Here is a 27,897-nt window from a genome sequence, read left to right as displayed (position 1 = left end):
TAGCAAAGAAGGCTTGTGAGAAGGACCATAAGGTGTTTATGGCATACATGGATCTGGAAGAAGCATACGACAAAGTAGACAGAGAGGGATTGTGGAAAGTTTTGCACACATATGTTGTAGATGGTAAACTGCTAGGTGCTGTCAAGAGTTTTTATGATGGTAGCGAAGCATGTGTAAGGGTTATTGGGCATCTAAGTGAATGGTTCACGATCGGTGTGTGCGTGCGACAAGGTTGTGTGATGTCCCCATAGTTGTTCAATATATATATGGATGGGGTGATGAGAGAAGTAAAAACACGAGTAATGGAGAGAGGGATGGCATTGGTAACGAATGGTGATAGATGGAATATCTCAAATTTGTTATATGCTGATGATGCAGTACTGCTTGGAAGTACCAGACAAGAACTTGGTAGGCTAGTGCAGAGTTTTGGTGATGTCTGTGAGCATCGTGCCATGAGAGTAAAGGTAGAGAAGAGTAAAGTGATGGTTATTGAGAGAAAGGGTGACTCCCAGTGTTATGTCACAGTGAATGGAGAGAGACTGGAATTGGTGAGTGAGTTCAAATACTTGGGTACAGTGACAGAAAAGAGAGGAAAACATGTAAAACAAGTTGAAAGTAGAGTGACACAAGGCAGAAAAGTAACTGGTGCAATGAAGACCTTGATAAGAAACAGAGGCTTGAGTGTTGCAGCTGCACGAGGCTTACATGAGGGAGTGTTAGTGCCAACTCTAACATATGGGTGTGAGACTATGGTGTGGCATGAAAATGAAAAGTCAAGAGTAAGAGCAATGGAGATGGGACTGCTGAGAAATATATATGGAGTACAGAGGGTGGATAGGATATGAAATAATGTGATTCGTGAAAGGTGTGGAGTGAGGAAGTCGGTGGACACGAGAATCAAAGAGAGTGTCCTGAGATGGTATGGTCATGTGGAAAGAATAGATAACAGTAGAGTGGTGAAAAATGTATACCTGAGTGAATTTAAAGGAGGGAGGAGGCGAGGTAGGCCAAGGAGAAGATGGAGAGATGTGGTGGATGAGTGTTTGAGGAAGAGAGGTTTGGAAGTCGGTGAGGCAAGGGAAATGACGAGATCGAGCTGGCTGGATGAATGTTGTGAGGAGAAGTGCATGATCAGGGATTTTGGCACCCTTGTGAGCATGGCAGTGTCCGGATTGACTCAATTGGATACGTTTGTGTGAAGCTGCAGAATGTGATGAATGTTTTTGGCGTATCCGGTAGAGCCAGGATTCCGAGGGCTTGAATGATGAGTGAATGGAAGCGTGGCCCATTGGATTGGGCAAGTTTGTGCTGTCTGGACATTGCTATGCCTGACACCCTGCCCTTGGGTGGGAAAGGAGGTCCGGATGATGATGATGATGATGATTATGATGATGATGATGATTATTATGTTACACCAAGGATTTTGGGTGTGTGGTAGGGGAGTGTTGTTTATGGTGAGGTGTGGAATGTGACTGTGCTCTGCTGTCCAATTTGTGAGAAGGATCACTGTAGATTTGGCTGGGGCTATTTTGAGCCTGTTCGTGGTGAACCATTTGTGTAGTGGGTTGCGGTAAGTTTGGAGGATGTGCGTGGCTGTGTTTGCATTTTGCTGTGTACATGTACCGTAAGTGTTACGTTGTCCCCATTGGAAGCTATGTGTATTCGTGGTGTGTGGGGTGTGGGTATGTCATGCATGTATAGGTTTAAGAGAGTAGGGGACAAAACAGATCCTTGTGGGACTCCGTTTGTGGCGTTTCTGTTGTTCGATGACTGACCAGCAAATGTTACATGTGCACATCTGCCTGCATAATAGTTTGCCAGCCATCTTTTTGTGTTATTGTGCATGTTTATGTCAAATATTTTGTTTGCAAGGTTGTGGCAAGGAATGGCATCAAAAGCTGTACTAATGTCTGGTGTGACTACGAGTTTTCTGTGTGGTGACCTAGCTGAATTGATACCATCAAAAACTTTCTGTCTAAGGTCTGTAGGAAGAGTGTTTATGGAGTGTAGTCCCTAAAACCATGTTTTGATTGGGCTGGGGGGATGTGAGGTGAAACTAATTATAATACCAGTTGTCAGTGATTTTGCAGGGGGTGCAGAGGAGTGTGATGGGCCGGTGTGAGGAAGGTAACATGGGGTCTTTGTTGGGTTTGGGGATAGTGATGATAGTGGCATGCTTCCAGGTGTTGGGTATTTTGTTGTGTGAGTAGCTGTAGTTTGATATGTTGGTGAGTGCTTGTATGCCTTGTGGTCCAAGGTGTTTAAGGTGTATGTCGCTTATGTTGTCTGGTCCACAGGCAGATGTGTGCTTAAGGTTGCTAATGATGTGCTTCATCTGGCTGTAAGCGAAAGGTTCGAAGTCTGGGTCTGTGGGGAACTGTCTCTTGTGTCAGATGACATGTCGGTCATCGCGATGGGGGATTAGATGGCTGACATGTGAAAAGTGATTGATGAGAGTGTTTGCTTGTTGTTTGTTTGAGTACACTGTATATCATCACCCTCATAAAGAAATTGCCTAAGTCATTTTTTGGCAGTTTCTGGATTTTTGCCTCAATCAATTCTTCATCACATGGCACACCTATTGGTATGGCTGCCTTTGCCAGGTCTAGGGTGTGAGTGGTCTAAAATGCACCTCAAGTTTCTGCCTAAGTCATTTAAAAGTTATGAAAATGAGTCAGGTTTTTCTCGATTTCTTGAAAACTAGAAAAAATGACTTAGGCAATTTCTTTATGAGGGTGACGATATGGTGTCTGTTGTTGTGATGGCAGCATGTGATTGTGTAGTGTTGTTTTTGGAGAGTGTGATGCTGTTTAATGTTTTGTAGAGTTTGCAGGTGTTTGTTTTGTGATCAAGTGTTTGGAAAAAATTATTCCAATTTAGTGTTTGCTGTTCTGATATTTTATTCTTAATTTGAGTTTTCAGTTCTTGTATTTGTTGTATGGTGTCTTGTGTATGGGGTGTTGGGGAGTGTCGTAGTGTGTTGCGTTGACTGATGAGGCCTTGAATTTCTGGTGCGAAGTTGGTGTTGTGTTTCTTTCTGTTGCCTCTAGGAATGTGTCTTTTGTCTGCATTATGAATAATTGTTTTGAAAGTGTGCACATTGGTGTTGATGTTTGTGATGGATATTCATTCATTGCCAGACGCCATGTATCCCAGACAGGGTGGCCAAGGGCTTGGAGTTAATTGTTTTACAGGGAGGGGCACTAATCCTCCACCAACCCCACTTGACGTAGGGATGCCAACAGCATCTGGTGTTCCCAGGCGGTCACCCATCCAAGTACTAACCAGACCCAACTGTTTAATATTTCAAAGTGTTGTTCTGTTTCAGTTGTGAAGGCCAGCCAGTTGGCTCTCTTATAATTAGTGTATGTGTGTCTGTGGCCATCTGGGGTGATTCTGGATTTGGTAGTGATGATGACTGAGAGGTGGTCAGAGTCAAGGGTTTTGACCACTCTCTAGGATGTTGTGGGGGTGAGGTTTGGGGAGCCAAAGGTGATGTCTGGGGATGATGGGAGGAAGAGGGCTTGGTGTGGGATGTGGGTATGTTGATGGATATTATTGAGGATGAAAAGATTACCAAGTGTATACTTGGTGTATTTTTGCCCTTTCCTGTACTGCCATTTCTCCTTTGGCTGCAAAGATTTAGAGGTGCCAGGCTGCTCTCGTACATTACCACTGCTACCCAAAGAACCACTCTTGCTTGCCATTTCGAAACAGGTAAGTTGTGACGAAAATACAAAGAAAATAATACAACTAAATTGCAGTGAAATGCATGTCCACATATGGTTAGGCTCATATGTTTTCTTATAATTTTCCTTCACTTCTAGCATTTTGGTTCGCATCAAAAATATTATCTTTGCTTGTTTTGGTTGGAGTCTGGCCCTGAAAGCACATGTTACATACGATATTAGGTTAGGTTCATACTTTTTCTTATAATTTTCCTTCATTTCTAGCATTTTGGTTCGCATCAGACATATTATCTTTGCTTGTTTTGGTTGGAGTCTGGCCCTGAAAGCATCAAAATTCGCGAATTTGCATCGAAGAGTAAGGTAGGCAGACCACTCCAAAATGCATCGAAATTTGATTCATCGAATTCTAAACTGTCGAAATTTGAGATTTTACTGTATATATATATATATATATATATATATATATATTTTGATTATGTGTGGGTGGATGAAAGCATGCGAAGATGTGTAAAGGATGCAAGAGTGTATAGAGGTTGGAGGAGTGGACTTTCTGACCAGTACTTGGTGGTGGCCAGAATTAGAATGCAAGTAAGATGGAGGAATAGAAGAAGGGAAAGACGAGAGGAAGGAGTAGTTGCAAGGAGAGTGGAAAGGTTACAATAGGATGAGAAAAAGGCAGAGTATAAGAGAGAAGTGGAGGAACGATTGGGCAAATATGAATTGGAGCAGATGGGAGACGTGGAAGGTGTGTGTAAGATATTTACAGAAGAAATATGTGCAGCATGTGATGTGGTGCGTGGAAGGAAGAGAAGACGGAGGGGGGTGTAAGGAACAGCGTGGTGGACTGAAGAGGTTAAACAGGCTGTGGCACAAAAGAAGAAAGCATACAATGAATGGATGAGAAATAGGGGCGTGGAAGAAGTCGAGAGGCGGAAGAGAGAGTTATATGTAGAAAGAAAGAGAGAGGTGAAAAGATTGGTAAGAGAGTAAGAAGAGAGCGGATGAGGATTTTGGAAGAAATTTGAGTGTAAAGTGGAGGGACTGTAAGAAAATGTTCTGGAAAGAGGTGAAAAGAGTAAGACAGGGTTGAACTGAAGTTAGCAGGGGAGTGAAAGATAAAAATGGTAGATTACTAGTGGAGAAGGGAGAAAAAGTGAGCAGATGGAGAGAACACTTTAAGGAATTGTTGAACATAGAGGATGGAAGTAATGCGAGTATAAGTGGCTGGGGAATGGCTGGGAGAAGGAGGGAGATGAGAAAACAGGAAGAAATCGGTAGGATACAAGTTGTGGAAGCAATGAAGAAAGTTAAATCGGGGAAAGCCCCAGGAATTGATGGAGTGTGTGGTGAAATGCTGAAGCATGGGGGAGAGATAGTAGTAGAATGGATGTGGAAGATGTGTAGATTGGCCTGGGAGGAAGGTAGAGTCCCAGAGGATTGGAAGTCAGGTATAATTATTCCCTTGTACATAGGAAAAGGGGAAAAAGAAGTGTGTGATAATCATAGGGGCATTTGTCTTCTTAGTATAATAGGAAAAGTGTATGGTAGGATACTTATTGACAGAGTTAGAGAAAGAACAGAGGAATTAGTTGGAGAAGAACAGGGAGGCTTTAGGAAGGAAAGAGGTTGTGTAGACCCGATATTCATTCTTAGATATTTAGTGGAAAAGTTTCTAGAGAAGGGAAAGAAGTTGTATGCGGCTTTCATGGATTTGGAGAAAGCATATAACAGGGTGGATAGACAAGGATTGTGGAAAGTATTAAGAATATATGGGGTAGATGGGAAGTTGTTGAATGCTGTGAAGAGTATGTATGATGGTGCTAAGGCTGCAGTGCGTGTGGATGGTGAACTAAGTGAATTTTTCTCTTTGAAGGTTGGGTTGAAACAGGGATGTGTCATGTCTCCATGGTTGTTCAATCTGTACATGGATGGGGTAATTAAAGAGATACAAGGTAGGGTAGTGGATGTTGGAGTGGCCCTGGTGAGAGAGGATAGTGTTTGGAAACTCCCTGTACTGTTGTTTGCAGATGATACTGTGTTGTTGAGTGAAGGCGAAGGGGAGCTGCAAGGCTTGGTGGATGAGTTTGGGAGAGTGTGTAGGAAACGGAATCTAAAGGTGAATGTAGGGAAGAGTAAAGTGATGGTCTTTGAGAGAGGTGAAGTCAGTGAATGTACAGTGAGGTTGGATGGTGAGGAATTGGAAAATGTGAGTACGTTTAAGTACTTGGGTAGTGTGATGAGTAAGGATGGAGGTTTGGAGGGTGAAGTGCTTGAAAGGGTACAGCAGGGAAGAAAAGTTGCTGGTTCTTTGAAAGCAGTGATAAGAAACAGGGAAGTGAGCATGGAAGTGAAAAAGTTACTACATGACAGTATTGTAATACCAACTCTAACGTATGGAAGTGAAGCTTAGACGTTGTTGGAAGGACACAAGTCAAGAGTTAGAGCAGTGGAAATGAGTTATTTAAGAGGAGCCTGTGGAGTCACATGGAGAGACAGGCTGACGAATGAGGATATAAAGGAGCGTTGTAGTGTGGATGTGGATGTGATAGGAAGCGTTATGAGGAACACACTGAGGTGGTTTGGCCATGTGGAGAGGATGGAGGGTGAAAGACTGACGAAGAGAGTGTATGTGAGTGAGGTGAAGGAGAGAAGAGGGAGGGGGAAGCCGAGGATGAGATGGAGGGATGAGGTGGAGAGGTATATGAGAGAGGGGGGTGTGAGTTGGGAGCAGGGCAGTGAAGTGGCAGGGGAAAGGGAGACGTGGAGGCGATTTGTTTGTGGCCACCCCAAACGGGATTGAGGCGTCTGGCAATAGATAGATAGATAGATAGTCTTAGGTGGAGTGAACATTGTCATTTGGGGTACAGATTCTCGCCCATCAGATGAGGTACAAAACAGTGTGGACAACTAGGCAACTCATCAAAGAATATTTCATGTTTGACCATTGGACTGTCATCAAACCTATCATGGAATATATAATAATAACGTTAAATAAATACAGGTATTAATAATTACGAAAGCCTTAGAAAGTATTTCATGCGTTGATGAAGATCATGACATCAGTATATCATGTGTTTACATTTGGGCTGTTTGAGAAAGAACACTTTGGGAATACAAAGGAATTTCTAAATAAAGGTAGGAAAATTAGACAGAAGGAAATAAGGAACTCAGCAACCAGAACAATAGCTAAAATGACATAAAGAGGGACCATTGAAAAGACTGTCCGGATCGCATCATCAGTCGATAAATAATCATATGTTTACATTCGGGTTGTTCAAGGCAAAGTGTTTTGAAAATATGGCAGTCCCTCATTTATCTGGATATGCCTATTATCCAGATGCTGGACCTTGGCTCTATTAAACCATTATCTGAATTTACTTACTATTATCCGGACGTAAAAGTTTCCGAGAACTTCGGCTGGCCAGTCAACATGTTCAAACATTCCGTATCGTGACTGCTGGGCCTGAGCCGTGAGCGGGAAGTAGTCTGTTACCCGCAGCCAGAGCTAAAATGTCTGTCCACCCCTTTACTGAATGGTCAAAGCCACGCACTCGTCCGATCACTCCCAACAAACCTCCTGCACCCGAGTACACTAATACGACTGTAACCTGCAGGCGATGTCAAACCATCCGTACGCATCCCCACCGAATGTCCAATATCATGCGGCCACCGGGCTAGGTCTTTCCCAACTGCCACCTCCATCGAACACAGACCACAGACCATGAGTACATGTTTGGCAACAGCAGCCGTCTGCCCTCTACCGAATGTTGAAAGTCCCCTGGTCACCTTGAGTTGTGTTTCCGCATGGCTACTCGGCGTCTAACAGACCACAAGCCACGAGTAAGTGTATGGTAAAAGTGCCTGTCCAACTGTTGATAGAAGGGAAAGAATCCTGCCCACAGCCTTGCTTCTCCCCCCCTCCCTTCCCTCGTCCATACCCTCCTGGCTTCCCCCTCATTCCCTTAGTCCCAACTCTCCTCAGCGGTGATAACACTATCTTGTGAGTTTTCAAATTTTTTTTGCCATTTATTCAACTACTGTTAGCTGTATTGAAATTCCGAAGTGGTCACGAGAATCAATCTATCTATCTATATACCTAGGCTGCTTCCCCCAAGGAAAGGGAGGTAGCCGAGACAGGACGACACACTCCCTATTTGCTCGTCCATTCAAACACATTCATTCGCATCTTAGCCCCAAAGAGGAGAAGGGACAATCCTCACCGCATCACACCGCACAACGGTCAACTGCGCAGTGCAATCAGTGACATCCGCAGCAGGGCCCGACAGCAAAGCTGGTTTACTCCTGCCACATCATAATACACCCATCCCCTTACCCGCACCTGACCTGACTAGCTGATCAGACCAAATGCGGGAGAATATCCCCTCATGGCTGTGTCATCATTTATTCATTCACAATTTCTCTCCACTTATTTCTGTCATGCACAGCCTCTCTTCCTTGCTCAACAGACATCCCACTCGCATCCAGCGCTTTCTTCACACTGTCCATCCATCCTATTCATGGTCTCTCTCTCATCCTTACACCTCTCACATCAGATATAGTTATCTTTTTCACCAATCGCTCATTATCCATTCTCTCCATATGCCCAAACTATCGCAACATCCTCTGCTCAACTCTACCAGCCATCTGCCGAACAACTCCAGTCCTCCTTCGCACTTCATAATTTCTCACTCGATGCATACGCGTCACTCCACACATACTCCTTAGACACCTCATCTCCATTACATTCAAACTTTTCCTCTCTGCTACACCCATATTCCGTGTTTCAGCCCCATATAACGCAGTCGGTACCACAACACCCTCATACAGTCTTCTCTTTACATCCATTCTAAGGGAACGACATCTAAACAATTTTTTCATTCCTCCCAGCACCTTACCTACTTCATTCATTCTAAACTTCACTTCTGCATCTCTTCTTCCATCCACAGCAACATGTCTATCTATCTATCTATTGCCAGACGCCTCAATCCCGTTTGGGGTGGCCACAAACAAATCGCCTCCAAGTCGCCCTGTCCCCCGCCATTTCACTCCCCTGCTCCCAACTCACACCCCCCTCTCTCATATACCTCTCCACCCCATCTCTCCATCTCATCCTCGGCCTCCCCCTCCCTCTTTCCCCCTCCACCTCACTCACATACACTCTCTTCGTCAGTCTTTCACCCTCCATCCTCTCCACATGGCCAAACCACCTCAGTGTGTTCCTCATAACGCTTCCTATCACGTCCACATCAACACCACAACACTCCTTTATATCCTCATTCATCAGCCTGTCTCTCCATGTGACTCCACAGGCTCCTCTTAAATAACTCATTTCCACTGCTCTCACTCTTGACTTGTGTCCTTCCAACAACGTCTAAGCTTCACTTCCATACGTTAGAGTTGGTATCACAATACTGTCATGTAGTAACTTTTTCACTTCCATGCTCACTTCCCTGTTTCTTATCACTGCTTTCAAAGAACCAGCAACCTTTCTGCCCTGCTGTACCCTTTCAAGCACTTCACCCTCCAAACCTCCATCCTTACTCATCACACTACCCAAGTACTTAAACGTACTCACATTTTCCAATTCCTCACCATCCAACCTCGCTGTACATTCACTGACTTCACCTCTCTCAAAGACCATCACTTTACTCTTCCCTACATTCACCTTTAGATTCCGTTTCTTACACACTCTCTCAAACTCATCCACCAAGCCTTGCAGCTCCCCTTCGTCTTCACTCAACAACACAGTAACATCTGCAAACAACAGTACAGGGAGTTTCCAAACACTATCCTCTCTCACCAGGGCCACTCCAACATCCACTACCCTACCTTGTACCTCTTTTATTACCCCATCCATGTACAGATTGAACAACCATGGAGACATGACACATCCCTGTTTCAACCCAACTTTCAGAGAGAAAAATTCACTTAGTTCACCATCCACACGCACTGCAGCCTTCGCACCATCGTTCATACTCTTCACAGCATTCAACAACTTCCCATCTACTCCATATATTCTTAACACTTTCCACAATCCTAGTCTATCCACCCTGTCATATGCTTTCTCCAAATCCATGAAAGCCGCATACAACTTCTTTCCCATCTCTAGAAACTTTTCCACTAAAGATCTGAGAATGAATATCTGATCTACACACCCTCTTCCCTTCCTAAAGCCTCCCTGTTCTTCTCCAACTAATTTCTCTGTTCTTTCTCTAACTCTGTCAATAAGTATCCTACCATACACTTTTCCTATTAGACTAAGAAGACAAATGCCCCTATGATTACCACACACTTCTTTTTCCCCTTTTCCTTTGTACAAGGGAATAATTATACCTGACTTCCAATCCTCCGGGACTCTACCTTCCTCCCAGGCCAATCTGCACATCTTCCACATCCATTCTACTACTATCTCTCCCCCATGCTTCAGCAACATGTGACCCTAAATATTTAAAACACTCTACCTCTTCAAGCAACTCACCATTCAAAACTATATTCATCCCCCTACCATCTACCAACCTCGTACACTTCATCACTTTACTCTTATTCTCATTTACTTTCAATTTTCTCCTTTCACACACCCTTCCAAACTCCTCTACCAACTGTCTCAATCTCTCCTCTGAATCAGCCACCAGTGCAGTATCATCTGCAAACAGCAGCTGCCACAAGAAAGCTCATGAAATTCTGCATCTAGATACAGTATATGCTTAACTCTAGGAAGGTGGTGGCAAAATTTTACACTAGGATGGTGGGAAGTTATATGAAGGTAAATTTTGACTCCTGAATACTTTATTCTCCCTGTATTTCTATACTTTTGCTTATCAGTTTTGTGTGTTTTTATTAGCTTATAGTATAAGCACAGCGAAGATGACAGTATACCATTTATACCAATATGCAGTAACTAATTTCCGGTGACATATTTGGCCGTGGAATTTTTTTTGAGGCCTGGGAGCTGTCACTCGTCACAGATAACCAATTTTAAAACCGTCTTCTGTTTTTTTATGGATTTTTCCTCATTATGCAATGTTTTCATGATATTTAGCATTAATGTGGATAATCTTTTGTGTGTTTTGATGTCTCAATATGGTAGAATGACTGGAAAATAGTGCCAAAATTAGGAGGGGTACTGTACATACAGCAGTGTACAGGTTGGGTGTTTTTTGGTTATCATTTTTTTTTTTTCCTTGGTTTTCTTGATGTTTAGCATTACTTTGGATATTCCTATGCGTGTTTTGATGTCTAATATGGCAGATTAACCTGAAAACAGTGCTAATATTAGGAGAGGTACTATCCATGCAGTTGTATATGTCGTTTTTTTTTTTTTTTCTTTCTTTTTTTTCTATGTGTATTTTGATGTCTGAATATGGAAGATTGACCTGAAAACAGTGCCAAAATTAGGAAGAGCACTGTATATACAGTGGTGTATAGGTAGGGTGTTTTTTGGTTTTCAGTTTTCTTTTTTTGTATTGTTTTCTTGGTGTTGAAAGTTATTTTGGATAATCTTATATATGTTTTGATATCAGTAGATGGCAGAAAGACCGGAAAACAGTGCCAAAATAAGCAGGGGTACTGTACATGCAATAATGTATAGGTAGGGTGTTTTTTGGTTTTCAGTGTTTTCTCTGCATGGTTTTCTTGGTCTTTATCATTACTTTGGATATTCCTTTGTGTGTTTTGATGTCTTAATATGCCTGAATGACCTGAAAACACTGCCAAATTAAGCATAGGTACTGCACAAATAGGGTAGGTTAGGTTGGAGGTTGAGTATAGGTAGGGTCTGGGTATGGTAGGGGAATAGTGTTCATTATCCGGATGTTGCCACTACCCAGACTGGCTTTGACTTTATTACAGCTACCGCAAATTGACTTAGGACTTCCCCCCACAAGGTATTAAAAAGCTCAGAAATCATAGTATATCACAATGTTTGTTCATGAAATGCAATTCGTTAATATGAAATCATGTTTCCCTTGTTTTTCAGAACCAGTTGGATGCATTTTGGAATGGAATCACATAGATCTCTAAAGTAATCTTAGGACATTTCTTTGCACCAAACATTTGTCAGTTCAGTCTTAAGGTTGTCCAGATTGGGTGTCTTCTTCTCTGCCAAGATTTTCTTCATCTTTGCTCATTAGTTTTCTATCGGATTTAGATCTGGAATGTTGCCAGGCCAGTCGAGGACCTCAATCCGATTATCCTGAAGCCATTTTGTCACCTTTCTTGAATTGTGACATGGAGCTGAGTCTTGCATGAAAAAGTCGCACCCATGAATAGCAAAAAGTTTAACAAATGATCTTTCAGAACTTGAATATACTGGCCAACATTCATCACCAAGTTCTTAGGAAGAAAGTAGAGGCTTCCCCTTCCCTTTTCACCTGAGAAATACCCTCATACCATTACTGATTGTGGATGCTTAACAGTCGGTACTGTGTAAGCAGGGTCATATTGACTACGGGAGGTAGGGCGACGAACCTTGGCAAAACGCACCTGGAACACTTGAAATGTGCTTTCATTAGAAAACATAACTTTTCTCCACTCATCCGATGTCCAGTGTGCACACTTCTTGGCAAACTGAATGCGCTGCTTCTTCATGTGGTCAGTGAGAAGTGGTTTCTTGGCTGCGGTGTGGCTTGGCAAACCCAGCTCCTTCTGCAAGCGGTGTTGGATAGTTTGAATTGAGACGTCATGTAACAGCTGGGGATGCATTCTCTTTAATTCTGCTGCTGTCAGTCAAGGATTCTTGATTACTTCACTCTTCAGAAGTGTATCTGTACCTCTGGAAGTCGTCCTCTTCTTTCCACCGCCATGCTTGTGCTCTGGTACATTAGGTGGCAGGCTGCGCGCTGCAGCATGTATCTTCATTATGGTCGATTTTTTGCGTCTAGTACGTTCAAAAATCGTGTTGATAGGGAGATTATCCTGCCTCCATGCAATGATATGGATCCTCTCATCCCTTGAGCAGTACTTTCCAGGCATGACAACTCGACTCTAGGAAAATAACAGGGTAAACAGTAATGCATATGAAAAAAGAGGGAGGTGCAAGCTCAAAGTGACAAGAATGTATACTCCCAGTCTCACTTCTGGGCAAGCACTGATGTGCTGAGTGTTTCACCACTTCTCGCCAACACCAAAGGAGTTGCCAGTTACTTCTTGGCCAAAAAAACTCACTTGGTAGAGGTGGAAACACAAAGACAGACAACTCTCCCATAGCAATTCTGTGTGTAGGTCCCCAGTCAATTTGCGGTGGGTGTATGTCCGGATAAATGAGGCATCACTGTACAGGGGAATTTCTAAATATTGGAAAATAAGAGAGAAAATAAAGGAGCTCAGCAACCAGAACAGTAAATAAAATGACAAAGAGGGTCTGTTAAAAAAGGCTATCCCAATCGCATCACTGATCGACAAATCATGTTCACATTCTGGTTGTTCAAGGGAAAAACACTTTGAAAATATGAAGGAATTTCTAAAAAAAAATGTTGGAAAATAAGAGAGAATAAAGTAAAGGAGCTCAACAACAAGAACAGTAACAAAAATGACATAGAGAGGGTCCGTTGAAATGGCTGTCCCAATCACATCATCGATTGTATTCCCCGTCAAGAGAATTCCTTATCAAAACGTCAACAATTCTCCGTCACAACAAGTAGCACCTTGGATGGTTCTGCGTCATTCATACATTATTATGCATAACATGTGTATTTAATTGTCCCAGGACTGTCTGATAGTGGGATTGTATGCAGTGCTGCTGCTGCTGCTTCCGAGTTTGAATACGAGTTGGAGATCACAGTCTTCAGTTACCTTGACTGGGTACAAGTGAGACAGGCACTGGTTTTAGGCTTAGGTTAGTGTCTTTTATGGCTGTTAAGCCATTTAGACTTTTTTTTTTTTTTTTTTTTTTTTTTTTAAAGGTGGGTTTAGGACTTGGTTGGGGGGGAATTCCGAGGCTCAAAAACGCATCCCTGTACACTTTACATATTAAGTCTACCCCGGGATACGATACCTCACCTAGCCATTTTTTTTTTTATTTAACCAATTGCATTGTTAAACCGGCGTATGCCTGTATGCCGCCCCACACAGTTGTGTAATTGTTAAAGTCGCTTGCCCCTAAGGGGTTAATGAATATAAGGAAGAGAGTTGGTGATACAACAGATCCCTGAGGAACACCGCTATTGATAGCTCTAGGAGAAGAATGGTGGCCGTCCACAACAGCAGCGATAGAACGAGCAGAAAGGAAGCTGGAGATGAAAGCACAGATAGAAGGATAGAAACCTTAAGAGGGCAGTTTGGAATTTAAAGATTTATACCAGGCACGATCGAAAGCCTTTGAGATGCCAAGTGCAACGACAAAACTTTTTTTAAAGAATAGACTCGAAAACTTTTGAAACACAGGATGTTAAAGCAGTTGGGTGATCGTTAGAGGGATGGGAATGGTCACCCTTCTTTGGGACAGACTGAATGAGAGCAAACTTCCAGCTAGAAGGAAAGGTGCAAGTTGATAGACAAAAGACGAAAGAGTTTACCTAGGGAGGGTGTAAGCACAGAAGCACATTTCTTGAGGACAACAGGAGGGACAGCCTGTGAAGCATATGTCACTATAGATGAAAATGTGACCCCACCGAACAGAATTATCACTACCATTTTCCTTTTACTCACTCTCAAACCTTCATGACATTCCACTCATTTCTCCTTAACCAACACACCCACACTGCCATATCCAGGTACTCGAGCCCCGTTAAACTATCTGTCTATAACCCGACGCCCTAATCCCGCAAAGAGTGGCCGCAGACAAAACTCCTCCAAGTCGCTCTGTCACCCACCATTTGACTACCCTCCACCCAGCTCACCCCCCCTCCCTCATATACCTCTCAACTCCATCCCTCCACCTCATCCTCGATCTACCCCTCCCTCTCCCTCCCTCCACCTCACCTACATACACCCTCTTAGTCTTTCATTCTCCATTCTCTCCACATGTCCAAACCAAATCAGTGTATTTCTCCTAATCTTCTCAACCACATCCACATCCACCCCACAATGTTCCTTCACTTCTTCATTCGTCAACCTGTCCCTCCATGTCACTTCACATGCTCCTCTCAAGTAGCTCATTTCTACTGCTTTCACTCTTGACTTGTTCCCCTCTTGCAGAGTCCACGCCTCGCTTCCATACATCAGGGTAGGGATCACAATACTATCATGCAGTGACTTCTTAACTTCCATACTTACCTCCCTGTTCCTCATCACTGCTTTCAGTGAACCAACAGCCTTCCTTCCCTGCTGTACCCTTTTATGCACTTCATCCCCCAAAGTTCCATCCTTACGCATCACACTACCCAAGTACTTGAATGCACTCACATTCTCCATATCCTCACCATCCAACCTTACTGTACATTGTGACTTCATTCCTCTCAAACACCATAACTTTACTTTTGTTTACATTAACTTTCAGCTTCCTCCTCCTACACACTGTCCCAAATTCATTCACCCAACCTTGCAACTCCCATTCATCTTCACTCAACAATACTGTATCATCAGCAAACAGCAACACCGGAATCTTCCAAATCTCACCCTCATTCATTAGGGCCACCCCCACATCCACTGCCCTACCTTGCACCTCCTTTACAACCCCATCCATGTATATATTAAACAGCCATGGAGACATCACACAACCCTGTTTCAGTCCCACATATAGATCAAAGAACTCACTCAGCTCACCATCCACTCACACCGTAGCCCTAGCTCCTTCGTACATACTCTTCACAGCACTCAACAAATTCCCCTCCACTCCATATATTCTTAATACCTTCCACATACCTTGCCTATCTCGTCTGTCATAAGCTTTCTCCAAGTCCATGATGACAGCACACACTTTCTTTCCCTTCTCTAGATATTTCTCCACTAAACATCTTAGAACAAATATATGATCTACACACCCTTTTCCCTTCCTAAATCCCCCTTGTTCTTCTCCAACTAGCTCCTCTGTCTTATGCCTAACCCTATCAATGAGTATTATACCATATATTTTACCAGTCACACTAAGCAGGCAAATACCCCTATGGTTACCACATACTTCTTTCTCCCCCTTTCCTTTGTATAAAGGAACAATTATACCTGATTTCCAGTCCTCTGGAACCCTTCCCTCTTCCCAAGCCAATCTACACAACTTCCATATCCACTCCACAACAATCTCACCCCCATACCTCAGGATTTCACCATACACTCCATCAATTCCTGGGGCCTTTCCCAACTTGATCTTCTTCATTGCTTCCACTACTTCTGCCCTACTGATCTCTTCCTCCCTCCTCTCATCTCTTCTCCCAGCCATTCCCCAACCACTTATACTCGCACTGCTCTCTCTCTCTACATTCAACAAATCCTCAAAGTGCTCCTTCCATCTCCTCAATTTCTCTCTCTTCTCCACCAACAATCTATTATTCCTATCTTTCACTTCCCTACTATTTCCCCTTTCACACTGCCTTACTTTCTTTACCTCCTTCCAAAACAATTTCTTACTCTCCCTCCATTTCACACTAAGATTCCTCCCAAACTCTTCATCCACTTTCTTCTTACTCTCCTTCACCAGTCTCTTCACCTCCCTTCCCCTGCTCACCTATATCTCTCTCTTCTCTCTCTCATCTTCTTCCCTACCTCTACTCGCTAACCATTCACTATATGCCTTCTTCTTTTGTTCTACAGCTCGTTTCACCTCATCATTCCACCATGCTGTCCCTTGCACACCCTTGCATCTCCTCCTTACTCCACAAACCACCTCACACGCTGCACCTGTCTCTTCCATGAATATCTTACATACGTCTTCCACCCCTTCCATCTGCTCTAGCTCATACCTTCCCAATCTTTCTTCCACTATGCTCTTATACTCTGCCATTCTCTCACTATCTTGCAAATTCTCCACTCTTCTCACAGAAGCTGTTACCTTCTGTCTTCCCCTTCGTCTCCTCAGCCATTTTCTTTGCAGCTTTACCTTGGCCATCACTAAGTAATAGTCCGAGACTCCATTCTCCCACCCTCTCCAAACTCTTGCATCCAACACTTGTCTTCTCATTCGCTCATCCACACACACATAGTCTATCATTGCCTTTCGTTCAACAAGTTCACCATCCATTCTTTTCATTACTCTCCATGTACACCGGTGGATCATCTTATGCCGACAGTAGGTGTTGGCTATTGCCAACCCCTTACCAGCACAGATGTCCACCAAAGCACTACCATTCCCATCTACTTCAGCTGGCACACCCCACTGACCAACCACTCCATCCACTCGTACATTCCCAACTTTGCCATTCATGTCTCCAATCAAAAGCACTCTCTCGCTCCTCTCAAATTTGTCCATACATGCTTCTACTCTCGCCCATAACTCATCTTGCACTCTTGCCACTCGGTCCTCTGTCAGAGCATACACACACACAATCGCCCACGCTTGTATACCTACTTTCATCCTCACCCATACAATCCTTGCACCCACTGTTCCATACACTCTTATATTCTCCTTCTACTTCTTGCTTATCATCAGACATACTCCCTCTCTTGCCCTCTTATTCTCATTGACTCCCGCACATACACCTAAACCATATTCCCATTCTCTCACCCTTTCACCTTTCCATTTAGTTTCAGTCAATCCACGTATATCCACTTTTGCATCCTCAAGCACCTGAACAATCTCTCACTTCATCATTCGCTCCTCTCACATTCCAAGTTTTCACCCTTAGAATGTCCTTTGTCCGTTCCTTAGTCGTCAACGTATGGTCCGTCCTGGTCCGAGGCGCTTTATTCGCTTGTTTAGTTAGTTCTTTTTACGGGCTGGGGGACCTAACCCACCACCAACCCTTTTAGTCGCCTCGTACGACAAGCAGGGATACTGGGGGAGTATTCTTGAAACCCCCCAACCCCCAGGAGTAGATGGCATAAACACCAAAAAACAAGAACTCACACAGTTCATCAAACAACAGAACATACACATTGCCATCTTAAAAGAAACAAAAATACACAGAGCACAGAAAACACAGACATATCATAACTTCACCACCATTCGACAAGACCGGGCCGACAGCAGTGGCGGTGGACTCATCACCCTGGTACACAAATCCATCAAATTTGCAGATACCAGTGCAAACACGTCACTTCTCCCCCCACATGACACCACAACAGAAATACAATCAGTTAAAATACGCACTGGTAGCAAATCACACATAACAATCGCTAACATATACATTCCCCCCCAGTCGTCCCCCACAGTACCACACAATTACTCTCCACAGATACACCACATCACTAACATACCCAACATCATCCTGGGTGGTGATTTCAATGCCAAGTCATCGGCCTGGCATATCAACAACCCTGACACAGACAGAGGGCTGGTACTACAATCCCAGACAGATGATCTTTTCATACTCAACAATCTAGACCAACATACCCATATCCCACACCAAGCCCTCTTCCTCCCATCATCCCCAGACATCACCTTCTGCTCCTCAAACCTCGCTTCCACTACATTATGGGGAGTGGTCAAAACCCTAGGTTCTGATCACCTCCCAATCATCACTACCAAAACCAGAATCACCCCAGCTGGCCACAAACACACATACACTAACTATAAGAGAGCCAACTGGGAGGCCTTTGTAACTGAAACAGAACAACATTTCGAAACACTAAACGGTACACCGATCACAAACATCAACACCGCTGTGCACACTTTCAATACGATTATACAAAACGCAGACAAAAGACACATCCCTAGAGGCAACAGAAAGAGACACAACCCCAACTTCACACCAGAAATTCAAGGCCTCATCAGACAACGGAACACACTGCGACACTCCCCAACACCCCATACACAAGACACCGTACAACAAATACAAGAACTCAACACTCAAATAAACAATATCAGAACAGCAAACATTAAACTGGAAAAATTTCCTCCAAACACCTGACCACAAAACAAACATCAGCAAACTCTGCAAAACACTAAACAGCATCACACTTTCCAACAGCAACACCACACAATCACACACTGCCATCACAACAACAGACACCATACCCTCAAACAAACAACAAGCAAACACTCTCATCAATCACTTTTCACAAGTCATCCATCTAAACCCCCATGCCGAAGACCGACATATCATCCGACTTAAGAGACAGCTCCCCACAGACCCAGACTACGTACCTTTCACTTACAACCAGACGAAGCACATCATTAGCAGCCTCAAGCACTCATCTGCCTGTGGACCAGACAACGTAAGCAACATTCACCTTAAACACCTAGGACCACAAAGCATACAAGCACTCACCAACATATCAAACTACAGCTACTCACACAACATAATACCCAACATCTGGAAGCATGGCAGTATCATCACTATCGCTAAACCCAACAAAGACCCCCACATTACCCTCCTCACATTGCCCCATCACACTCCTCTGCACCCCTTCTAAAGTCACTGAACGACTGATATTACAACTAGTCACACCTCACATTCCCCTAGCCCAGTCACAACATGGTTTTAGGCCACTACACTCCACAAACACCCTTCTTACAGACCTTGCACAGAGAGTTTTTGATGGCATGAATTCAGCTGGGCCACCACACAGAACACTCCTAATCACACTAGACATTAGCAAAGCTTTTGATGCCATCCACCACCACAACCTCACAAACAAAATACTCAACACAAACATGCACAATAACACAGAAAGATGGCTGGCAAACTACTTAGCAGGCAGATGTGCACACGTAACATTTGCCGGTCAGTCTTCTAACATCAAAAACTTCACAAACGGCTTCCCCCAAGGATCTGTTTTGTCCCCTATACTCTTTAACCTCTACAAGCACGATGTACCCACACCCCACACACCACAGATACACATAGCTCCCTATGCAGATATAACACATGTACTCACCAAAATGCAAACACAACTGCACACATCATTCAACCTTACCTCAACACACTACACGAATGGTTCACCACAAACAGGCTCAAAATAGCCCCAGCCAAATCTACAGTGACTTCTCACAAACTGGACAGCAGAACACAGTCACATCCCACACCTCACCATAAACAACACTCCCCTACCACACACACACACACACACCCAAAATCCTTGGTGTAACATACATCAATGTCATTTAAACACATCACAAACATTAAAAATAAAATAACACCAAGACTCAATGCTTTGAGGTCACTTGCCCGTACAACATTCAGACACAACAAAGAAACCACCACCACAGTATACAAACAATACATATGTTCAGTGATGAATTATGCAAGCCCTGCCTGGGCTTCTAACCTCACCAAAACACACTACAACATTCTACAGACCATACAGAACAAGGCTCTAAAAATAATCACAGGCTGCACAGCTACTACACCCACAGACCACCTACATCAAGAAACCAAAGTCCTCAAAGTCAAGGATCACTTAGACATGAGAGGCACCCAGTTTCTTGCTGCAGCCTCCACAAACCCACAACATCCACTACAGTACATGTCAGCACATCCACCCACACCAAGGAACATCAAAACAACACCCAGCACACGATACCATACACAAATACTGTCATCTCTCCCCCCTCGCCCACCTCAAACCAGCTTCCAGAAGCATATCCACACTCAGATCACTCGCTGCTCCATTCAGTCACTTAACCCGTCACGTCCCGAGCTATTTCGCACCTCGTGACACCCCCCAATCCCGAGGTATTTTCGATTTTGGTGAGAAACATCAAAAATACATAGAGAAATCGCTCACCTGAGGTTTAAAATACTCGATCCAGGTACCAGTACCTCCTTACCTGACTGGGTTTTCTAACAGGCTGGCACCAAAGAAAACGAGTTCTGTGGGAGGGTAACTATTTCACACCACTCATAAACGATATTTATTTATTTACTTGGTACGAATTTATATGTAGTACAAGTGTATATTGGTTTTCAAACAGTAATATAGGCATTATAAGCATTGTTTCACTCACTAACTCATCACCATACCTGACCTTCTTTTGCCACATTACCTGATCATTATTTCTGACTGGTTCTTGCTCTGATGCTATGTAAACTTTGTCCTTCACATTGTCATCGATTGGGGAATCACTCTGGCCCTGAATATCTTTACTGGCCAGGTCACTGGTAACAGGTGAATTGCCGAGACAATGGCGTGAGGGGGGGAGGGGGGAGGTTATGCGGTGTAAGGCATTGTCCCTGCTTGGCATCTTGTAGAGGAATATAGGAAGGTGTCCCGTGTATATGTACGTAAAATCACGCACGAAAATTGAAAATTGTGCAAATTAGGGACCTTGCAATTGCACGACGTACCAGTACGTCGTCGGGACTGGCAAATGCAAAATGTTGCAACGTACCTGTACGTCGACGGGACGGGGCGGGTTAAAGATAACACACAGCTGCATGCACAGCCTCCTGACATCCACCTTTCTGCATCCTGTCTTCCTCGTGAGGACAGGGTCTGCCTGGCCAGGCTGAGATATTGGCACCATCCAGCCCTCTTAAGCTACCAGAAGAGGCTGGATGACCCCATTGCTGATGCCTGTCCAGGATGCAACACAGCACCCCATGCTATTAAGCACATTATGGAAGACTGCATTGCACACAATCACCTTCACCAACAACACAACATACACTCTTTGAGAGCTCTGTGGGAAAGCCCGGTCTCGGCCATGGCCTTCCTGAGGGACTTGGGGCTGTTTGGCCAGACTGCCTAGGGAACAACTACTACTACTACTACTGCCATATCCATCTGCCCTACCCTACCAAAGTATCTTGTATCGACAATCCTCCTGGTAATCATTCTGGCTGACCCTCCCCTGTATCTAACCTCCTGCACACATTCAACATCCACACACCTCCCACTCAGTGCCTTGACCACTTCCCCCCACTTTACCCCTCAAACTACCCACATTCCATGATGCTACTCTGATCTTGGGTGATTTAGTTTCCTCAGGCTTACTTTGATTTTCCTCCTTTTTTTATAATTGGTAATAAAATAATGGTCACAGACCACAGGCCCCTCCCACTCGCAAGTCCCAAGTCCAGGCATGGGACCTGGGACCCATAGCCCACCAGTCATGACCAGTGGCTGCGTCAGTGGCCTCAGGGCACCCTGCCAGGACAGCTACAGGGACACCTTCCATGTGTGCCTTGGCGCTGTAACTGCCTAGCTATTATACATCCACTGATTGGGCAGCCTCCTGGGGTGCTACTCCCTGGTTCAGGCACTTCTCTACTGGGCAGAAGCGGCAGCCTAGGAACTGCAATGCCTTGTACTCTCTAGCATATATCCGAACTCCATTCCAACCTAGCCCCCAAAACTACGTTGGTGGAGCCCGCGTCACGCCACCTTTCAATAGGTCCGGCATTAGGTAGCGGCGGCCAAGTTTTCTGGCCTCATGGCCTTGCTGGCATCAATCCCTGTGACATTGTGGGGTACGTTGTGTGATATGTAAAACGCATGTTGGGTAGTGCATTAGATAGTTACAGGAAAGTGTTTGAGAGAGTATGTTGGTCTGCTCGCTATGTTAGTGTCACACTGAAAAGGTCAGCAAAAGAGTATGGTCAGATATTCTGGTAGCTAGTGAAACTGGAGCTCCAGCTGTCCCTGTCACCAACATTCCCATAATTTATGGCAATACACATTCATCTAAGTCTGCATTACTGAAATTTCTATTAATGCCAGTAATTAGTATGACCATTGAGTGATCTGCTTCTGACTGTTGGTGGCCTTAACCAGTCACCTCAAGCCTTAGGCCTATCCCAAACCATGACACTGTGTGTGTGTGTGTGTGTGTGTGTGTGTGTGTGTGTGTGTGTGTGTGTGTGTGAGAAGCAATATTTCATTATGGGAAGGTGCACATTTTATGGCAGGAAATACAGTAGGTTGTGTTGTTACAAAAATTTAGGCTTAGTTTGGATAACCCAGCACTATCTATCTATGTCTGTAGCCAGACACCATAATCCTGTAAGAGATGGCCGTTTGACTTTGATTTAGCTGTTTTACGGGGAGGGGCCAAACCCACTTGTTGAAACGTAAGGAATAACATGGGTTGGTTATATGGTTACCACCCAGCATTGTAAATCCTGGCATACAGGGAACCATTAGGCTTGTCGCTCAATGTAAAGCTACCTGAAAAGGAATGAATAGTAATTAAAAGTGATGATAAAGATGGGAGAAATAGGAAGAGAGGATGGCAGAAACAGAAAAGATTGATAAAGGTGAAGGAAGAAGTAGGCAGCACTTCATCAAGTGAGTAGATTGATCAGAGTAGTTTTTTGCCAAAAATAGTGTTTTAAGATGGCATCCATCTGTCTTCGGCACACCACAAGTTGACATTTGTCTCTGTGACACCATTTGGGATTGTAAACTTTGCATACCTCAATAATAATCAGAAAACTATGGAAAGCAAACTTTAAGAAAAAAAGCTGAACTGGTAAGGTCTTGCTGCTGCTTAATCTAAACTGTACATTTACTTTAGTGAATCTACAGTTACGGACAAGATGAGTGGCTGGTTAAGGGTTCGATTAGGCATGTGTACCTGGCAGCAGATTAAATATTCTCACTTATTGTGCCCCTGTTATCACTTTCTGTTAACCTGACCATACTTATGTGTGTTTGTGGTACATACCTGAACACTATGTATGTATTAGTGGGTTTGAATTGTTGTAAAAAGATAAATTAGCTTGCAGTTGGGGTGCCTGGTACCAGGTAAGATAAATGCCCCAGGTTTTATGTATTCGTTTTCACTCAGTTCTGTTATCACGCTCCATGTTCGGTACCAGTTACACACGATAACCATGGGGTCACTGTACACTATTTTATGCATGAGATATTTATTTGCAGTACAGTTGGTTGCCTGTATTTACATCAGTTGCATTACAAACATCTCCATGAATGCAAAACTCTGTGCATAGCCCTCTCACAAAACTGCCATGTAGTCAATCATTCAGTTGCTTTAATGTATTGTAATTTTCTAAGCCCATTGCATTGCCACAAAACATTATCTGATTTTAGAATATGCTTGTTTAAGGTGTGCTTTCAGATGGTTTAAGAACCTTTGTTCTGGGATAGTGTATGAAAAAAAAAAAAAAAAATGTGAATATGAAGAGGTGACTGAAATAAATTCTTGAAGCGTAAATTTAAGTATTCCATTTATTGTATTAGTAATTAATACACAAATATTTTCAGGTATCCAATATGGGCAACTGGTCAAGTACGGGGAGCAGACCTCAGAGGCCAACAGACTTATCTCCACCATCAAGACCATCTCCACCATCAAGACCACCTCCACCATCAAGACCATCTCCAGTTCAATCAGATGATCAGACATCAAGCTTCTCCACAAACTCAGCAACATACACCTCTCTTCAGCCACCAAGCAGCTCCACACACTCAGCCACATACACTACTTATCAGATTCGTAGGACAGCGTCATATTCAGCAGTAAAAAATACTGTTTCTTCAACCCAAAACTCGTGTGTGGCAAAACAGGTACCGGTAGTTGCTAAGCCTGCAGGACAAACAACAAAGCACTTAGTAAATAACTATATCATCCCTGCTGTTCCTAAATGTGAGAGAGAGGAGGCACAGGATATTCAAAATTCTCGTAAGATGGCGGATAAAGTTGGCCTACGAGTGTGTCCACAGTATAACTCAAAAAATGGTTGTCAGATTACTCTGTGCAGGAGGCTGCATGTCTGCAGTTTCTGGGCCTTGAAGGACTGCCGACGTACCAACTGTCGGTTTGATCACACTTTCATGTCCTCACACAACAGCAAGATCATAAAAGTATTTATGGGTAATATGCACTTGGCAGATGATATAATAATAGCAGCACTGCAAGATAACCATAAAGAAAGGAAAACAAAGAAAGGTAATGATAGTATTTGCATGTTTAATATTATGAAAAGGTGTACTAAAAAGCCTTGTCCCTTTGTTCACAGTGCCAAGCCTTACTTGTGGGAAGTTCATGACGTCAATGAATGGGTCCAGTTTTCACATAAACAGAGTGACTTTCTTGAACAGGCATATTGCCATGCCTCAGTGGATATTGTTGAGCTTCCTCCATTGCAACACTTTCCTGGATCAAATAACAGACTTAAAAAACTACAGTATCTCTTGTCTCGTGAAAACTCGTGGCATATTGACATGAATAAAATGAAGCTCATTTCTGGTAATACCTCCCTGCAAGTCCGGAGATTGTCTACATTGTCAGATGTCACATCAGACCTTCCCATTGCCACAAGATGGCTGTGGTACTGGCAGGAAGATGATGGCTCCTGGAAGCAGTATGGTAGTGGAAACCAAAATAATTTATTTATACTGTCTCTCTCTGATCAGTTTGAAATGAACAAACAGTTCTCTAACGGACAGTATTATAACTTTGAAGCTGGTGGACAGTATTATGAGATAGATTTAAACAGTATGACACAAAGAAATGAGAAAACCCATAAACAACGTAAAGTACAGAGAAGACCTGCATCTACATTGGTGCAGAGCGTAGAAACTAAGTTTGATGAGCTTTTCATGTCATTACCACCAAACAAAAAGTACATGCTATTTTCTGTGTTGCCTGCTACATCTGAGTTCATATTTATAGAGAATCTGATGAAACATTCCATGAATGGTGTAACCATAACATCCATCAAGAGAATACAAAATGATCATTTATGGAAGGCCTACCAAAATAAAAAACGTCAAATGTTGACACTGTATGGTGGTGATGTTGCTAGCATTAATGAACAGTATCTCTTTCATGGTACAAAACACGGTGTCATTGATCAGATCTGCAGTACTAACTTGGATTGGAGGCTGTATGGAAGTAATGTTGGACATTTGTATGGTCAAGGGGTTTACTTCACAAATATGGCACGTATATCTGACAGTTACAGTGAACGTCAGAACAATGAGAAGGCAGTATTTGTTGTTTGTGTACTAGTTGGATCCATGACAGTTGGAAACCGTGAAATGGACTATCCACCATTCAACCCTAAAACTGCAAGACGTTTTGATACTACCTGTAATGACAAAGCAAATTCCCAGATATTTGTGAAGTACAATAGAGATGAATATTATCCAATGTACATTGTAAAGTATAGTAGCAACTGCTGGTGGTAGACAATATTCTGAATGAAACTTTTGCTTAAAAATGTTTTATTTGCTATACAAGATATACAGTTTTCAGGAACATCTATAATGTCTTTATATGCAGTTGATATACATAACATTAAGCTTTTAATTTTTACTGTGTGCAGTACTGTACTTGATCCCCTGACGCTGGCATTATTTTGGGTGAGGCTGCCCCCTCAGTATGGCAGTATTTCCCAAAATAGCCTTTTCTCAGCCCTTCATTTCTGGGAAAGTATAGCATTTAGGGAAATAGATGAAAGACATCCATACTCACCAACTCTTCTTCTTGTGACTGAAAGTATCCCCAGGTCTCCAGGTGGTCGTATTGATGAGTAAGGATGTGAAGAAAATGAGTAACTTTTGGTGCTTGAAGCAGGATGTCTTTGGCTTCACTGTCAGCGTGATGACTTCTCCACTACTAGATGAACTAGACACACTGGTGTCCAGGGCATGCCCTATGACACTATCACGGAGCCCTTTCCTAGTATCCATGGGTAGAAGCATGATGGGTGGATGAGAAGTTCCTGAAAACGTCTTTCAACACCTGGCTAAGTCACAGAGAAGACTGAGGTACGCTTGAGTGAGGTGGTGGGAGTCTCTCCCCATGTTTTGGTGACGAGATCAAATGGCGGCCACTTCAAACTGTGGCGGGAATACCTTTGCAACTCCCACCGACACCTGGCAGTCTCCGTCCACCCTTTTCGCATCAGTCCTGACTGACAGTCGGCATATAGAGGTTAAGGACTTTTATATATACAGTACAGTATGGACAAATTCAGTAATGTATTTAATGGTTCTAAAAGGTTTTAGTACATGGTGTAATGCAATACTTGTAAAATAGTTGATCAGATATTATGTACATTCTTAATGAAGTACTGTACTGTATTTATTATTTATATAGTGCTTTTGTAATCTGTATACTGAAAGTGCATAGCACAGCTGTAAAAGGGGTTCTTCACTGATGCAGGTACCTTATTGGAGAAGCAGCCTTGTTAACCAAAACTATGATAATCAAGTATTTGAAATTCAGACTTATGTTAATCAAGTACAATACAGGAAAACCACTATTAAGACCTACCTGCTACTGGCAACCTGCCCAAAGTCATCTTTTTTATCTTGTCTCTTGCAAAATTACCCAAAACACCTTCCAAACCAACAAATGTTATAACTGTTACAATATACAGTACTGTGCTGCAATATATACATATTGTAATTCTCACGCACACACACACACACGGCATCGTCGGAGGTGGATGTCTGTACCGGCACTCCATACCAGCTCAACACGGCCAGAGGCATTACCTAAATAAGTATCTTTGAATGAGTCAAGCTCTGTACCAGGTTAGACTAAATGATTTTTCATTATTAAAAGGAAAAGAAATAATAAGTAAATAAGACTGGATCAAACAGAACATAGAACCACGATGCGTTGAGTCAGCTGGGTTTGTTTATACTACAGCAAGATGGGGAAAGCGTGCATACTTTGTAAATACACACTCTGTTCATTTAGTTTTACAAAATGGATACATACTTCAGTAAAACAAATTTGGAAAAGAAAAGGGATAAAAGTAAAAAGCAAAATGATGATTTCTACCAAGAACTGGTTGAAGTGCAGACTCACAATAGACTGGTTGAACGTGTACACAAACTAGAAATGGCTTTCAAAAATGAAATTGATGAAATAAAGAAACAAATGCACTTGCAAAAGGAAGAGATAGAAAAACTGGGAAGGGAGGCCAATAAGAAAGACACAACCATCAGTGAACTAACAGTGGAATTGAATACCCTTAGGAAGAAAGTGAGTGAAATGAGAAGTACAGTAGTTAATCACGAGAGTGTTATGGAAGAGTTAAAAAATGACACAGAGACAATTAGACAAGCAAGCAGTCTTATGGACCAGAGCAGTGATATTGAGGAGAAGATAACACAGGTGAATGAAGCTGTGCAAAGCTACAAAAATGATGTAGAAATCATGTATGCTGAAATGGTGAAAGTAAAGAAAGACTTAGAAACAAGGGTGGAGCAAAAAAGCATTAAAAAGGAAGTGAAAAGAATAATCCAAAACAATCCA

At 43.1% G+C, this 27,897-nt stretch overlaps 1 protein-coding gene across 1 annotated transcript in view; it reads left to right on the top strand.

The window, feature by feature from the left end:
- The window catches only part of LOC145399091 (protein mono-ADP-ribosyltransferase PARP12-like), a 28,241-nt gene extending 1,972 nt beyond the window's left edge, over positions 1–26,269 (top strand). Inside the window, exons 3-5 of the mRNA XM_080271841.1 lie at positions 13,393–13,493; positions 21,703–21,852; positions 23,886–26,269. Coding sequence (XP_080127967.1) covers positions 13,393–13,493; positions 21,703–21,852; positions 23,886–25,814 — 2,180 coding nt within the window. The 3' untranslated portion in view covers positions 25,815–26,269. The remainder of the gene's footprint in view (positions 1–13,392; positions 13,494–21,702; positions 21,853–23,885) is intronic.
- The last annotated feature ends 1,628 nt before the right edge of the window (positions 26,270–27,897 follow it).

Source organism: Coenobita brevimanus, chromosome 47 (genome assembly GCF_032717465.1).
Source record: "Coenobita brevimanus isolate Jiangsu-jjx chromosome 47, ASM3271746v2, whole genome shotgun sequence".
NCBI classification, from domain to species: Eukaryota; Metazoa; Arthropoda; class Malacostraca; order Decapoda; family Coenobitidae; genus Coenobita; species Coenobita brevimanus.
The sequence above is the reverse complement of the archived record's forward strand: the minus strand, read 5'-3'. Positions and strand labels throughout refer to the sequence as shown.